Below are 15,716 nucleotides of genomic sequence, written 5' to 3' on the forward strand. Positions count from 1 at the left end.
TTAGATCAAAAGGGTGCTTCTACTAAATACTGAGCAAAGGGTCTGAATACTTAGGACCATGTGATATTTCAGTTTTTCTTTTTTAATAAATCTGCAAAAATGTCAACGATTCTGTGTTTTTCTGTCAATATGGGGTGCTGTGTGTACATTAATGAGGAAAAAAATTTACTTAAATGATTTTAGCAAATAGCTGCAATATAACAAAGAGTGAAAAATTTAAGGGGGTCTGAATACTTTCCGTACCCACTGTATATACACGCACAAAAATACGCAACAGGGCTATTTTAAGGCCAGCCACAGCGTTTCCACAACACTGCAATAACCTTAAGCTGCTGTTGCCATGGATACATTCCTTTCTCGCCTTTACACACAGTTTGCAGTTATCAGTTTATCTCTCTCGTTTTAGTTTATTTAAATTCAATTCAAAAGATTACAGGATAGCATTTTATGATGTTGTTGTTGTGTGTGAATGTTCATTATGGCAGATAGTGTTGATTATTTAGCTGCTGTTAATTTTTCTTCTGTCTAGTTCAGGGGTGTCAAACTCAATTCCTGGAGGGCCGGAGCCCTGTAGAGTTTTGTTCCAACCCTGCTCCATCACACCATGTAGTTTTCAAATAAGCCTGAAGGACTTTATTAGTTGGATCAGGTGTGTTTAATTAGAGTTGAATCTAAACTCTGCAGGGCTCCGGCCCTCCAGTAGTTGAGTTTGACACCCCTGGTCTAGTTGTTTTTTTGCATGTTAAGATGTTTTAGGAGATGCAGCTAAATCTAAGTTTTGCTGTCACCACCAAATAATGTTTTGTTTTTGTCTGTATCTTGGTTTATGCCAGGTCTGGGTTTCAGTATAGCAGGGGGTGTTGGGAATCAGCACATCCCAGGGGACAATAGCATCTACGTCACTAAGATTATTGAAGGTGGAGCTGCACATAAAGATGGGAGGCTGCAGATAGGAGACAAACTTCTTGCTGTAAGGAAACAGTCTATCGTCTGTTGCTGATGACTGTGTGCTTGTTAAATAGATTAATGTCTGTGTGTGTTTTGGTGTGTGTCATAGGTGAATAGCTCCTGCCTGGAGGAAGTTACCCATGAGCATGCCGTGACTGCCTTGAAAAATACCCCAGACGTAGTCTACTTGAAAGTGGCTAAACCCAATAGTGTCTTCATGAATGACAGTTTTGCCCCTCCTGACATCACCAACTGTGAGTTCCACATAGGGGAGAGTATGGGGGGTAAGATAAAGTGTCTGTCTTGTACAGACTGTTGCATTGTGTGAAGCCCATGCCCTGCAGTGGTCGTATTGATCTGTGCTCTGTTCGTAGCCCTGCCAGCAGGAGCACTAATAGGCCACAGAGGAGAGGACTAAACTACTATCGATTGCTCTTGTCTGAACGTGCCGCCCTCGCAGCCATTAAAGCTTACGTTGTGCGGTAGAGGTGAAGGCACTGCTGCACAAATGCCCCTCCATGGGTCTTCCTGCCCTTAAAAAAGGCACTAATGACTCAGTAATGCTGAGGGTTGTGATCTGTCTGAACTCTGTGGAAGTGTTTTTAAGACAGCCCAACTGGATGTGTTTCTCAGGGGGCATTTACATAGAATACATTCTTGCGAACTGCTAAACCAGTGGTTCTCAATTAAAATCATCTCAATATGATTTTAGATTATGGTTTTTAGAATAAATCTTTTTGGAATCTTCATTCCCTTTATGGTTCAATCCCAGAGATATGGAGATCTCAGTGCAGTTCCATGTCCCAGTTGTTAAATATTAGCCATTTTTAAAGAATTAGTTAAATTAAAATTTCCTGATAATTTACTCACCCCCATGTCATCCAAGATGTTAAGGTTTTCATCAAAAACCTTAATTTCTTTTCGACTGAAGAAAGAAAGACGTAAACATATTGAATGACATGGGGGTAAGTAAATTATCAGGAAATTTTAATTTGAAAGTGAACTAATCCTTTAATGGTTAAAAAACAAATGTGGGTCACATTGTATACAGCTGATACTTATTGTATTTAAAGGGGAGTGAAAAAATAATTTTGAAACTAGAATTGTAGCTTGTTTCCCTCTATCAAAACAGTTGCATAGAACATGTCTGAGTGCTTAAACTAAATTGAAATGGTCACATTGAGGCACATTAACTTGATCTCAGTAGTCATTCATAAGATTCTGTGTCTAAATATATTTGGATATGGGGAAGAAGAAATTTTGTTAATTCAAATATGCAGTATCATAACTACTTTCGAAACAAATTTCACATCCTAGGTAAGTGTGATTGCTCTCCCTACACATTGTATTCACATCAATAAACCAAGATTTTCCTCACCTGGATTAAGTATTAGAATTTCCTATTTTTATAACGTGACGCATAGTCATAAATCAAGTAGTATCCAATGCTAAGGGGCATATTTGGAGGAATCACTGATAGTACTTGAAACTTTGAAACTTTAAAAGATCTCACACTTGAAATAATTAACACTAGGTCATTTTAAACCCCTGCTAATCTTATTTTGTTTCATGTTTTATTAATCCTGGTTATTAATCTGATGTGTCACACTATACGTTAGGCCTGTCGCAGTAATCAATATATCGACTTATCGCACAATACATGTACATGACCGCAATAATTTTTGGTGACGCAATATATCGCCCATTATATTTACTTAAAAATTAATGTCACCATGTTTTTTGCATTCCAATTGCGCCTGTGTTTTTTGCAGCTTCTCGTGCATAACGTGGTGTAGTCGGTGCTAGTTCAAATTTAAAAAATGCTTCTACAAAAAAAGTTTAATCTGCAGAAATGGCCTTGTTTAGGGATCTGTGCCTTTGTGCATACAGACAAGTAGGGATTGTGTTTTTCAGCAATAGTGTGCACCCTTAATTTACAGAGAAAAGAAGGTCAGGGAAAAATCTGTAGATGTAAAAATCTCCATACAAGTTTGTTGTGCATTTTTCTTTTTTTCTGCTTGTTACTTTACACTTTTTGTTAGAAAATGTTTATTTACTATTTATTCAAGTTTTTTAAGGTATCTAATATTTTGATACTTAATTTCCATGATCTAAATATTCTTAAAAATTAAAAGTTTGTTGTCATTTGAAAGTGTGTTGGCCTTCTTGCATTATTATGCTTTTATATTATGATTATATATTCAGTGGCATAAAATGGTCTTTAAAATGACAATAATATCGCTTATCGCAATTATTTCTGGGGCAATATATTGCACAACAAAAAGTTATCATAACAGGCCTACTATACGTTCCAAAACACTTGGTTACTGTTATTATTTGCATATTTTCAGTGTCAACAGTCATGACTGGATAAACACAAAATCAAATTTGGATTTTTACCATTGAAAATGGGTGAAATTCAACACTTTGGACATGGAGCTGCATTGAGATCCTATTATTTCTTAACCATATAGGGCATTATGAGGATTCCAAAATAAAAGTTTCTTAGGAACCAGAGGCCGTCTTTACATCTGGTATTAAGATGCGTTTTTGTCGATCCAATCAAAAGTAGACAATGCTAAATGTAAATGGAGTCTGAAAATACAATTATTTAAATACAATACAACTTTTTTTTTAACTGGTAAAATTCACGAATCTGGACATTGAGTTGCACTGAGCTCCCCATGTCTCTGGGAATGAATCATATAGGGCCTTAAAAACGAAGGTTACAAAAGAAAAGTTTATGAAGAACCAGAATTGAAAAGGATATTGAGATATATTTAAAACTTCTAGAGAAACAGGCATGCAAACTTTGGAAAAATAATATTTATGGCACTCGGACAGGTATGTTCTATGCAGTTGTTTTGATAAAGGGAAACAGGATACATTTCTAGTTTAAACATTATTTGTTCTTTAGACATTAATTTTTTTATTTCTTTATAGTTTCAGCTTTGTCGGCGCCAATAGCCTAGAGGGCAATGTGTCAATATAACGCCATTGCGTTACGGGCGTTCCGAGTTGGAATCCCAGCTCAAGGACCTTTCCTGATCCCACCCCCTCTCTTTCCCACTTCATTCCCTGTCTGCTCTCCACTGCCGTATCATAATAAAGACAAAACACCAAAAAGAATCTTTAAAGTATCAGCTTTATGCAATATGTCCAAGGTTGTCTAACACAAAAGCATGAAATGCTATTAACATGCTAATTAAAGTGCCCCTATTATGGATTTTTAAAAATTACCTTTCATGCAGTGTGTAACACAGCTCTAAGTGAATGAAAACATCCTGCAAAGTTTTAAATCTGAAAGTGCACCGTGTATAAAGTTAATGTCTCTCAAAAGAAAGTCGACTCTGAATCATTGAAACGAGTCGTTTTTAAAACGAATTCCAAGCCGTTTCATGTTGACGTCAACATGAATCATTAGCATATTGCCCACCCACTTGTTGGTCTTTTCGCGTGGGTCTGAATGAAAATTCTAATTCATTCTTTGCCACTAGGTCCCGCTTATGGAGCGGTAAAAATAGCGGTTTCCCCGGTAACGCTGTACACACACAATCACGGCAGATTAGCGTTATGCAAATGAGAGGTTTGGAAAAATGAATCGTTGAGCGAATCATTTGGAAGTCGTTGAGCAAGTAAGGTAAAAATAAATGCATATTATAAGACAATGAAAGTGTTTTTTGACCTTGCATGCATGTCAACCTGTTGTTGGGAACTCCCAAAACCAAAATATGAACCTTTCATTACCCATAATAGGGGCACTTTAAAACACTGCCAACATATCAAAACTACAAAAGAAATCCAGAAGAGCTAGTCCATCTCAGGTATTGACTAGTCAGTTGTTGGACGACTAATTTGCTTGTCAATCAATGTGACCCATCCCTTCAGTTATCAGTCAACATGATTTATGTGTCTTCGTATGGAAAAGCCAGGATGAACCCAGGTGAACGTCTTTAACGCCTTTAAAACATGATTCATGTCAATATCAACTTTAACACCATTTGTTGTTGACCTTTTAAAAACCCCGCCAATGATTATCAGACCAATAATTATTCATTACTATGTAGCTGGTAGCCTGATCCTGTGCATTTTGAGATATATTAAGTTTTATGACACATGAATTGCAAATATAAACTTTCCTTTCTCCACATTCATCTGATTGGAAGATCTTAATGTCACTGGCACTGAAAACACAGTGGTGGCAGGATGGTTAAAAATATCATAGACAATGACATGGTGTTCATAGAAATGTGTCAGACAATGACAATAAAAAAAAAAAGACAGTTAAACAATTTCGCTGATGAAACATGACTAAACAGCCCTTATCTGAAGTGCTGTTCATGTGGATGTCAAAGCACTGCAGGATGCTTGTTTTGAGAGATGTGAGCATGACGCAAGTGATGTGAAAGGGACTTTAGCTTTGTACTGTAGCTTCAAAGCCCCCAGTACTGTGGGGACTACAGCTTTTGACCTACAACATTTAGACTTTTGAAGACAGAATAATTTCCTAGTAAGCTCAAGCCTGTCAAAGAAAGTTACCTTAAAGTTATTGCACATTTACATAATCAACCACCCTCATTCTCCACTGCTAAGCTCTTTAAAGGCTGTTGACCCCAGACACACAGTAACACACTTACAGACACAACACCACACCACCAAATCAGACACGCTTTCATCATAGAAAGCTCTTGATCTCTCTGCCCCTTCTGATGCACCCCACACAACTCCCTTTAGACACACTCATTTTTAATCCTTAAACAGGATGCTTGCCGTGTTGTACCCCAGTATGATGAAGGATGACTCCTGTCTCAGTCAAAGCCTGCACAACTCTGCTGTTAGCACTGATCCCCCGTGTATGGAGCAATTAGACAAAATCACCCCACATCGGTCACAATTTATGACCTGCTAGACACAGAAATCAGTTCGAACCACTAGACAGAGTTCAGGTTTGGTGAACTCTGACCTGCAAATTTGTATCATGTGAAAGTTTTCAAACTTTAAATCTGCAAGTTTGCAGTAGAATGTATATTTTACATTATGGATGCTCAAAGTCTAGTGTGACTCTTTAAGATAACAAATTTTGGTATTGGTCAGCATGAAATGGAAATTGATGCTATCTATTTTCTAAATGCATCTTATGGGAACAATTCATTAATTCGTATGTTTTTTTGTTTTTTTGTAGAAACTTGCATTCAGATGAGGTTTCATACAATCAACAACAGTTGGTTATAACCACATCCCAGCTCTACTTTTTTCTTTGATAATTAGTTTTACTCAGAATCATAATGGGGAGAAATTATCTGTCACTACCATTACATTGCGACTTTAGGACAGGATATCCTTTGCAGAGGCAACCCCAGCATTAATTACAAACTTTCATGGTTTCATTCAGTGGTAAAAAGAAAATAGTTAATTAAAAACTATTTTACCCAAATTGTGTTCATTTTATATTTTATGCCTGTTAGAGTATTGTGTTGTTCTGATGTTGTATTGACATTCTCCTATGCATATTTGTTTGATGCACATAGTTACTGCCTTTGTAGCACATTTCAAATCAGTCACTTAGGAGGTTTCTTTCAAGTTCTGATTCTTGTAAAGACAGCAAGGCAGATCATTGGGTTATGGAAGATAGCTAGGATTGATTTTGATGCAGAAAGACTCACACCACTCCTGAGACCCATCTATACTGTAATGGTGGAGCCAGCAGACAAGGTTGCTTTTCTCTACTTGACTTGAAAGACAAATCACAAATTCAGTCATGGCTGGGATCACGTGGTCAAGTCTGTATTGCTAATCCAAGCAGCAATATCTTAATGCATAGAAGGCAGCATGTGGAACGATGGTACACGGGCCTCAGAAAGCGAACCTGAGTCGGAGTTAATGAATGAGAAATAATTTTGTTAAGTGTGCACAATCATTCAGCAGCCTGACTCAGAATGGAAATAACGCTGTTTATAGCTTGTAAATAGTGTTCAAGTGCTGTTCTTTTTTGAGCGTGCTTTTTGGACACACTGATCTGCTTGATTTGGTTAGTGTATTGCAGAGGGGGAGCCTTCGTGTCAGTAGATTATATTTTTGTCCCCACGGAGAGCCATAAAGCATGCATTTTACCATCTGTTGGGCTTTTTTTTTTTTATCGTGCCACTCTGTTCCACTCTGCTTCGCCTGAGGGTAAAAGAGGTTTCTGCAGCTAAGCCTCTCGTTCTGTTTTAGGCTGTAGTGCAGTACTGTAGAGAGAATGCTATTGCCTCTGTTTTCTGTGTTAAAAGTGGTCCTTTCCTTTCACAAGTACATTGTGGTATTGAATCTTGCTCTCTGAGAGCACATATCTGGTCTCATCGCACTAAAGATGTCACGGGTAAGAGCAGTGTTTCATGAAGTGGACACTATAGGGAAGATAAGAATTTTGTTTCACCATATCGCCATTGCAACAGTTAACACGTTTAAGCATGCATTCCACACAGGTGACATTAAAACAGTAACTGCAGATGGTAAATACTGACAAACAGACATAAAAGCTCTTTGGGATAGTTGGGAAAATCATTCAATACTTATATTTTCCCCATTTTACCATAATTTTGTGATTATGCAAGTATGGATCATACTTCCAGTCAACAGAGCTCATATGATGATGCACCAATACCCAGGAAGCCTTTTTTCATGAGCTCAGCTAACTGTCTGCTTCAATTGAGACCTTTACAGAGAGACAAAGAAAGGTAAAATAAGGATAGTTTAGGCTCAGTTTCACCCTGACCTCCAGGTCTCTTTCCCCCACGTGGATATCTTTGTAAGTGGAGCCGCAGTGGAGGCCCAGGTACTAAAAGCTCATCCCAGGGTATCATTTACTGTCAGCGTGTCTGTTTCTCATAGGGATGCAAACTGAATAGCATATAATTGTGCATGTCTGGAGGATTAGGTAAAAAGAGATCTTGGAACTCTTTGGTGCAAGCTTTTAGGTAATGCAGTTCAAGGTGTTTGAGACTTGTTTCTGTGACCTGTTTTAATGTTTGTGCCTGTTTTCCTCTTTCCCAGCCTATTCGCAACACATGGAAAACCATATCAGCCCTCCAAGCTATCATGCACCTCCGGTGCATTCCGGACGCTACTCCCCAACCCCGAAAACCACGGTGGGGGATGATGATGTAACCAGGTATTGTCAAAAATTGTCTGCATAAATCTACGATGTGACACTCATACTCAAGATTTTTTGCTGTCCGTGTGTATAGATCAACGTTTTACTCTTTTACAGTTTTAATAAACAAAACTGGTCATAGTCCTTATTACGGCTGGGTATTGATACAGATTTCCTGATTTAATTCCAATCTTTAATGAAAGAATAGTTTGTGAGTCTTATTCAGTGATTAATTAAATGGACGGCTCATAATATTCTTTTTTTTTCAGACTGCATTGGTAGTGCAGTATATCAATAGAAAGGTGTTTTCCTGCCATTATTTTGTGGTACACTTAGTATCATCATATCTCAAGTCTCAAGTCTGCTTTATTGTCAATTCTTCCACATGTACAGCACATACACTGATCGAGATGAATAGCGCAGTCCGGAACGCTGTTGTTGAGCCATGTTTCCGTGAACACAAAAACACAACAGTCTCTTACAGTCCTCTGAGTTGAGCGTAGTAGTCGGATGTAGTCCAGTTTATTGTCCAAAGAGCGTACGTTAGCCATATATGAATACCGGATTAATCTTGCCTGATGTTTGAGTTCAGCAAAAGGGGAGCTTCAAGCGGTTCATGATTATTTTTATAATGTGATGCCAGAGCAAGTCAGTGCTCTGAGTCTCACGTGTGATGTTCAGGATGATATCATGACCTGTTTAGTAGATAAGATGCTCTGAACTTTTTTGATATAATTAACTGGAGTATCAAATTGCTATTTACTTTTACTCAGGTCATTTGGCCCAAGCTGCAATGCCTCACTGAGGGAGTTGTCAAATGTGAGGGCAGATGGCAGTTCCCCTTTCAGCATGCCATCCATGCCAAACATATGTGATGATTTTACAAGGTTATATCTATTTAAATTTTAGAATTGGCCCACTTTAGAGAGCACAATCAAAAATCAAACTGGTTGCAAAAAAGAGTGTGGTTTTACCATTTATCCAGATGTAACACCAGACACACCCAAAACGACAAATCATTGCCGATTTAGCAATTTGATAAGCTCCAAATTTAGCCCATCCACGTCATGTGTGGGTTCATTTTCATAAAAACCGCAGCGCATCATCAAGCCTCTTAGCCAGCTTGCCAGAAAATGAATAAACAAGATTGTCGTAATCCAGCAGAACAAACGATTCTATTAATCTGACCATTTAGGTGCACAGGAGGATTTGAAGTTTAGAGCAACAATCAAACATACAGTACAGCCTGAAACGAGCATGTGGCCCATTCTAGATGTCATTATGTTCATTGTGGATTTTTATAGCAATGTCCTATTTAATAAGCAAGAGGTGATGTGATAAAATGGTGTTTGATTTTACAGTATCAGTATTGTTAGTTAGCCACAGGGTTGTTTTGTGGCTGTGTGTAGTAGAACTAGACCAGCAGTGCCTCCAAGAGGTCAGTTATATACACTGACCTTGCACTCTTTAAAGAATGTTCATTTGTGGAATAATATCAAAAATAATTTCAATTTGTTTGTATAGTTTGTATATCATATACATACATATATATATATATTATATTATACTATGTTAAATATTTTAGCATAGAGAACAGTTATTTTAAATGAATTAAATTAAATATTTCACAGTATTAATGTGAAAACATTACATCAGAATTACTGCATAAGAGACTTGTCATTAAATGTGATCTTACAAACTAGTATGTCTAACTCTTATAGAATCGTGCTGTATGACATGTACAATACAGAGAACACAGCGTACTTTCCTGATTTAAGACAATGTAATAATTTTTGCTAGCTGTAATGGTTTTTGCTATTTCAGACAAAATGAACAGTTTGTGTATGATGCTGTGAGTCTGTAAGTTTAGATTTTGAATGTGGTTGTATGAGGACATGTTTTTATTTTTTGCTTATGCAGGGAACCCAGGAAGGTGGTGTTGCATCGAGGCTCTACAGGGCTTGGCTTCAACATAGTGGGTGGAGAGGACGGAGAGGGCATATTTATTTCCTTCATCCTGGCCGGAGGCCCTGCAGACCTGTGTGGAGAATTGAGGAAAGGAGACCGCTTGGTGTCTGTGAGTATTACAGTGGACACTGAAACCTTGCCCTGTCACACTGAAGATGAGCATCTAATCAGGAGTTTTTCTTACAGTATTCAGCAGTATTCAACACTGAGCTCAGTGCTAAACAGTGTGCAGACCACTATCATACTGCTTATCCTGTTGATATAAAAATGGCTGTACCTTTCTTAGGTGAATGGAATAGACCTACGCGGTGCCACTCATGAACAGGCCGCGGCAGCCCTGAAGAACGCCGGACAAACAGTCACCATCGTTGCCCAGTACAGACCAGAGGGTGAGTCTTGCTTGATGAAAAACAGCTCCACGTCAGTCATTTGACCACTCATTAAAACAAACCAGAAAGCATTAAATGAACAGCAGGAGACTCTTAGCTGTGTTATTGTGAGAAGTACAAATCTAATAAGCCAATACTCTCAGTTTTATAGCCTTCTATTGCCATTAGGTCAGATCAATCAGGTCTCATAAAAATTAAAACTTGAATATTGAGTCATCCAGGTCTGACTGTTCAACCTGTCCTATAGACCATTATTATACTCTTAACAATGAAGGTACATTTCTGATGCTTTGTCTTTCACTCCCCTTGATAAACACAGATAGACTCGCAATAGGCTCACATTTTTAAAGTATTGATTCTGACATTTTGAATTTCTTCTTAGAGTCAATGGTTGTTCTGCATCACTTACATTTGTATGGCATTTACACCATGTGAACATTTTGGAAAAGATTGAAAAGGAAGACTTCCATTATAGGGCATAAATTGGCGTCCAATTGCTACTTATGACAATGCTATTTGTGTGAATATTTGTATAACTTTGATCATGTGCTTTGATAACATTGTTTTTTGATGCACAAATATTCAGCAACACTCTTTCTTCTCTCATACACACAATGCCTTATGAGGGTGATATTTGTGGCCTTGTGTTTCAGAGTACAGCCGTTTTGAAGCCAAGATCCATGACCTAAGAGAGCAGATGATGAACAGCAGCATCAGCTCAGGCTCAGGGTCCCTGAGGACCAGTCAGAAGAGATCACTATACGTCAGGTACTGGACAAATATCTACAATATTCTACAAGGAACTGAAAAACTGCATATAAAGTCACTATGAAATCAAAACTATTTTTACTATTTTTTTTTTGTAATTTTCCCTTGTAATATTGAAATGAAAATATTAACCTCGCAATAATGTCCCTTTTCTGATGATATGTATACCGGCGCAAGAGCTGGGCAATAAAACCTCCCCTCCAGCAACCAACCTGTCACTCACATGAGATCACAGCAATTAGCTAACAACAACGATTCAACTGTCAAATCAATTCTTGATGGATGAAATAAAGTCCTACATTTTTACTTGATTTTTCATATTCAAGAAACTCTTTCACATGGATGTACGTCACTGTATGGAAGAAAAGACGATCACAATTTCCATTTCATGCCAACTTTAAATGCAGTTTTTTTTTTTTTTACTAAATTGCATATTTGGAATAAGATATCTTATATTTGCAGTTTACACACATCTATCGAAATGTTTTAGCAATTTTTGAAGCTTCTGGTGGTCAGACTTTACCATATGCTCTCAGCTAAAGGAGCAAGTATATTTTTCCTTTGGTCTTACTTTGACTGTTTTCTGCAGGGCACTGTTTGATTATGATAAAACTAAGGATTCTGGGCTACCCAGCCAAGGCCTGAACTTCAAATTTGGGGACATACTGCACGTGGTGAATGCTTCAGATGATGAGTGGTGGCAGGCACGGCAGGTCACTCCTCAAGGAGAGGTGGAAGAAATGGGTGTTATCCCCAGCAAGAGAAGGTGAGAGATTGAAGCTTATGAAATGACAAAAATGATTGATTGCAGGTACATTTAGGCTGGTAGGTTTACTTGGATGCAGGTCATGCTGACTTGTGTTGTGTTTGTGTTTGTATTAAATAGTATAAATAGGCCCCCCAGCACCACTCCAGAATTCTTTGACCGGACCTAAGTTTGTCATCATGTATGCTTAGCTGATAGGTTACTCTCAGTAGCGTCAAGTGCATGTCTTAGAAATGTTCCGATGAAGGAGCATTAAATGCAGTGTAACTGATTAATAGTGAATAACAGCTAATGTAATACATGGTCCTTATGTTTTCTTTCAAGAGTGGAGAAGAAGGAGAGAGCAAGGTTAAAGACAGTTAAATTCAACTCTAAGTCGCGAGAAAAAGGGGTGAGTGAATCTTTTTATGCATGCATACCTACAAAGATTTGAACAATACTCTGTTCCAAAACCAAGTGAGTTGCTTTGCTGTCTACTAGCTACATGTCTTTTAAGACTGCGCATCCTGACTGAATTGGAGCCTCGTAAGTAAATGATTTGCAACACTTTGCAATTGACAGCCCCTGTGTCGTGCACACACAAATACGAGTAAATTTGGATTTTAAGTTGCGTTAGGGTTTTCTAGCACAACATTTCTTCAACTTGTCTGCCAGTCTTCAATGTCACATGGTCCTTCAGAAATCATTCTAACATGCCAATTTGGTGTTTAGGAATTTTTTTTTTTTATTGTAAATGTAGAAAACAGATGTGCTGCTTTATATTTAATAAATGTAATAAATATTTTATATTATGACACTTATCAGGATTTATTTGATGAATAGAGCATTTTATGAAATAGAAAGATTTAGTAACATTATAAATGATCATTTAATGCATCATCACTAAATAAAGATGGTAATTTCTTTCAATAAATAAATAAATAAATCTTACTGACCCCAACCATCTGATTAATTATATTGGCATGCTGCCTTAGATTTTGGCCAAAATGAGACATCCTAGAAAGCAGCATTTTAATATGCTTGCTTCCTTCCGTATGGAACAACCTTTTCATCAGGAGTATGATGTTTTAAATGCTTTAGAAGTAGGCAACTCACTAGGGATTGGAACAAAGCTCCTGTAGTATGTTGCTTATACTGTGTATCTAGAATGACATTGAAATGCATTTCAAATTGCTTTACAAGTTAGTATTTGCTAATGTTCCTACCTCTGTGAAAGTTTGACCATTTGATATTAACTCACAATTAATAATGCTCAGTGCATTCAGTGGAATGTAATATTCTGATACTAATCAGTCTGCCATATGAATGGTCTAGTCTAAATTAACAGCATGCGTAGCTGTAAGTGTCGCAGGCCCAAAAAATGCATATAACAGTACTGTAATACATCTATAACTCATTTATGAGGCATAGAAGTCAAAACACCAGATTATCTAACAGCCCGAGAAAACATGCATGATAGGAAAACAAAGGACAAATACGCTTGCCATTGATGTCGAACTGCTCGTACTTCTGTATGCCACACCTCCTCCTCTCCTGTCCTTCATCCTCACACTTTCCTCTTTTTACCTACCTTGCAATGCTCTCCAATAATCCATAGTGCTGCAGTGTAAACCAGCCAGGCTTATAACTGATCACTGCATAAGAATGAAAATGCACCTGTAGTCCTGGTGCTTCATCACTGCCGAAGAAAAAAGCCATACAGTAATGCTTAAATAATTTTACATACAAGCTGCTTCTACAGCAAAGTATTCCATACTATATTCACCTGCCCTTGAACGAAAGAAAAGTAAATCAGGCCAACTTGCTTTTTTTGTTTTGTTGCATGTTGCTGCTAATAAGAAAAGCAGCCACAACCAAAGCAGTTATAGGCCTCCACATGCTTCTGGCACACTCACAATGCTTCTTACCCTCTGCATGCAAATCTGTCCGTCTGCTTCTCTTGTGTTTGAAATTTCCTGCTGCTAGCTGTTTTTTAAGTCTATGACTCAAATCCATTTATTTGTCCACTTCAGTTCTTCATGCATTTCATATACAATTCTGACTTTGTGACATCCTCCATTAATTGAGTTAACTCTTATTAATTGTATCAGTGGCATTTGATTAAGCCGTCAGAGATCCACAAAGTCGAGAGCAGAACATTCATCTTTTATTTTTTTCATATGGACATTAGACAGCCCTCTTCCCCTTCCCTTCTTTTCTTTTGCCCTCCCTTTCCTTCTCTTCCTCAACAGTCCCTCAATGACAAGCGTAAAAAGAATCTGTTTTCCCGCAAGTTCCCTTTCTACAAGAACAAGGAGGCGAGTGAGCAGGAAACAAGCGATGTGGACCGTAAGTACAGAAATCAGCACTCCAGCTCAATGCTGGGTAAGAATAGGGCAGCAGGTCATAAGGACAGAGGTGGGCACTGCTGCACTGGACGCAGCAGACATCAGAGCCTACTTTAGATATAGCAACACCAGTGGACAGAGACAGCTTGGTGCCTGCTGTGTTCAGTGGCTGGACCAGGCCTTAGAGTGTCTCAGTAACCCTTGTACTCTTGTGGTTGTTGTCTCTCTTGTTGCTCCCTTCCTGACCGATCCACAGGACAACCCAGATGACATGCTATCCAAAGGCCAGAGTAAGTTCCCCATGTAGATGCCCACTCAGTCACCTCTGGACCAGACCTCCACGCTATCTCTCTTCCTCTCACATATTTCATTCCTTGCTCTCATAATTCATACAGTACCAGACCTACATATCTATTTCTGCTGTTGATGGTGGAGGTGAAAATTATTTTATTTTTTTTTTCTCCACTGTCTCACTGTGCTCTATGGAATCTCCTCTTATTCAGTACCTGCATATTTTATATTCTCTTGATGAGAAAATCTGTTTTTGAAACAAAAATTTGATAATTATTTGCCATCATACTCTAGATAGTCAAACTATTATCTAATTACAGTTTACTGTTTACTGGTTGATATATTTTGTATTGACAGTGGCCGTCATCCAGTAGTTTTTTTTTTACTCCATAAAACCACACTGATATGGGCAAAAGCATTGAAGACACCTTCAGAATTAATTCCAAATACTTTGTAACTAAATTAGGTTTGGGAAAGGAAATGAAATACGAGCATGGCTGAAAACAAACTGTGATTTGCTGTTTCTGGTTGGAGGTTGTATTCTTAAAGGGATAGTTCACCCAAAAATGAAAATTCTGTCATTAATTACTCACCCTCATATCATTCCAAACCTGTAAGACCTTCGTTCATCTTCGGAACACTTTCTGACCCTCCCATAGACAGCAAGGATACTAACACGATCAAGGCTCAGAAACGTAGCAAGGACATCTTTAAAATAAATCCACGTGACATCAGTGGTTCAACCGTAATTTTCTGAAGCTACGTGTGCAAAGAAAACAAAAATAACGACTTTATTCAACAATTCGTCTCCTCGCGTCACCCTATAGCGCCATTTTGGAGAGTATCACATACGTAAACATGCAACGTATGTACGCGGATATGTTGTTTACATTCAGATCAAAGCGTAAACAACGTATCTGCATACATACGAATTGTACATACGCAAGGAGACGAATTGTTGAATAAAGTCATTATTTTTGTTTTCTATGCGCACAAAAGTATTCTTGTAGCTTCGTAAAATTACATTGAACCACTGATGTCACATGGATTATTTTAAAGGGATCATATGACGTTGCTAAAAAGAACATTATTTTGTGTATTTGGTGTAATGAAATGTGTTTATGCGG

At 37.9% G+C, this 15,716-nt stretch overlaps 1 protein-coding gene across 6 annotated transcripts in view; it reads left to right on the top strand.

Moving 5' to 3' along the window:
• The window catches only part of dlg1b (discs large MAGUK scaffold protein 1b), a 142,451-nt gene that overhangs the window by 113,660 nt on the left and 13,075 nt on the right, over positions 1–15,716 (top strand). For 3 of the 6 annotated variants that reach the window (XM_016440262.1, XM_016440263.1, XM_016440266.1), the window contains 7 exons: positions 7,981–8,098; positions 10,001–10,157; positions 10,335–10,437; positions 11,091–11,205; positions 11,795–11,971; positions 12,296–12,362; positions 14,203–14,299. In XM_016440262.1, the coding sequence (XP_016295748.1) occupies positions 7,981–8,098; positions 10,001–10,157; positions 10,335–10,437; positions 11,091–11,205; positions 11,795–11,971; positions 12,296–12,362; positions 14,203–14,299 (834 nt within the window). Of the gene's footprint in view, positions 1–7,980; positions 8,099–10,000; positions 10,158–10,334; positions 10,438–11,090; positions 11,206–11,794; positions 11,972–12,295; positions 12,363–14,202; positions 14,300–14,554; positions 14,589–15,716 lie in introns of all 6 variants that reach the window. The other 3 variants (XM_016440264.1, XM_016440268.1, XM_016440267.1) reach the window with 1 other exon arrangement.

Source organism: Sinocyclocheilus anshuiensis, unplaced genomic scaffold (assembly GCF_001515605.1).
Source record: "Sinocyclocheilus anshuiensis isolate Anshui unplaced genomic scaffold, SAMN03320099.WGS_v1.1 scaffold327, whole genome shotgun sequence".
NCBI classification, from domain to species: domain Eukaryota; kingdom Metazoa; phylum Chordata; class Actinopteri; order Cypriniformes; family Cyprinidae; genus Sinocyclocheilus; species Sinocyclocheilus anshuiensis.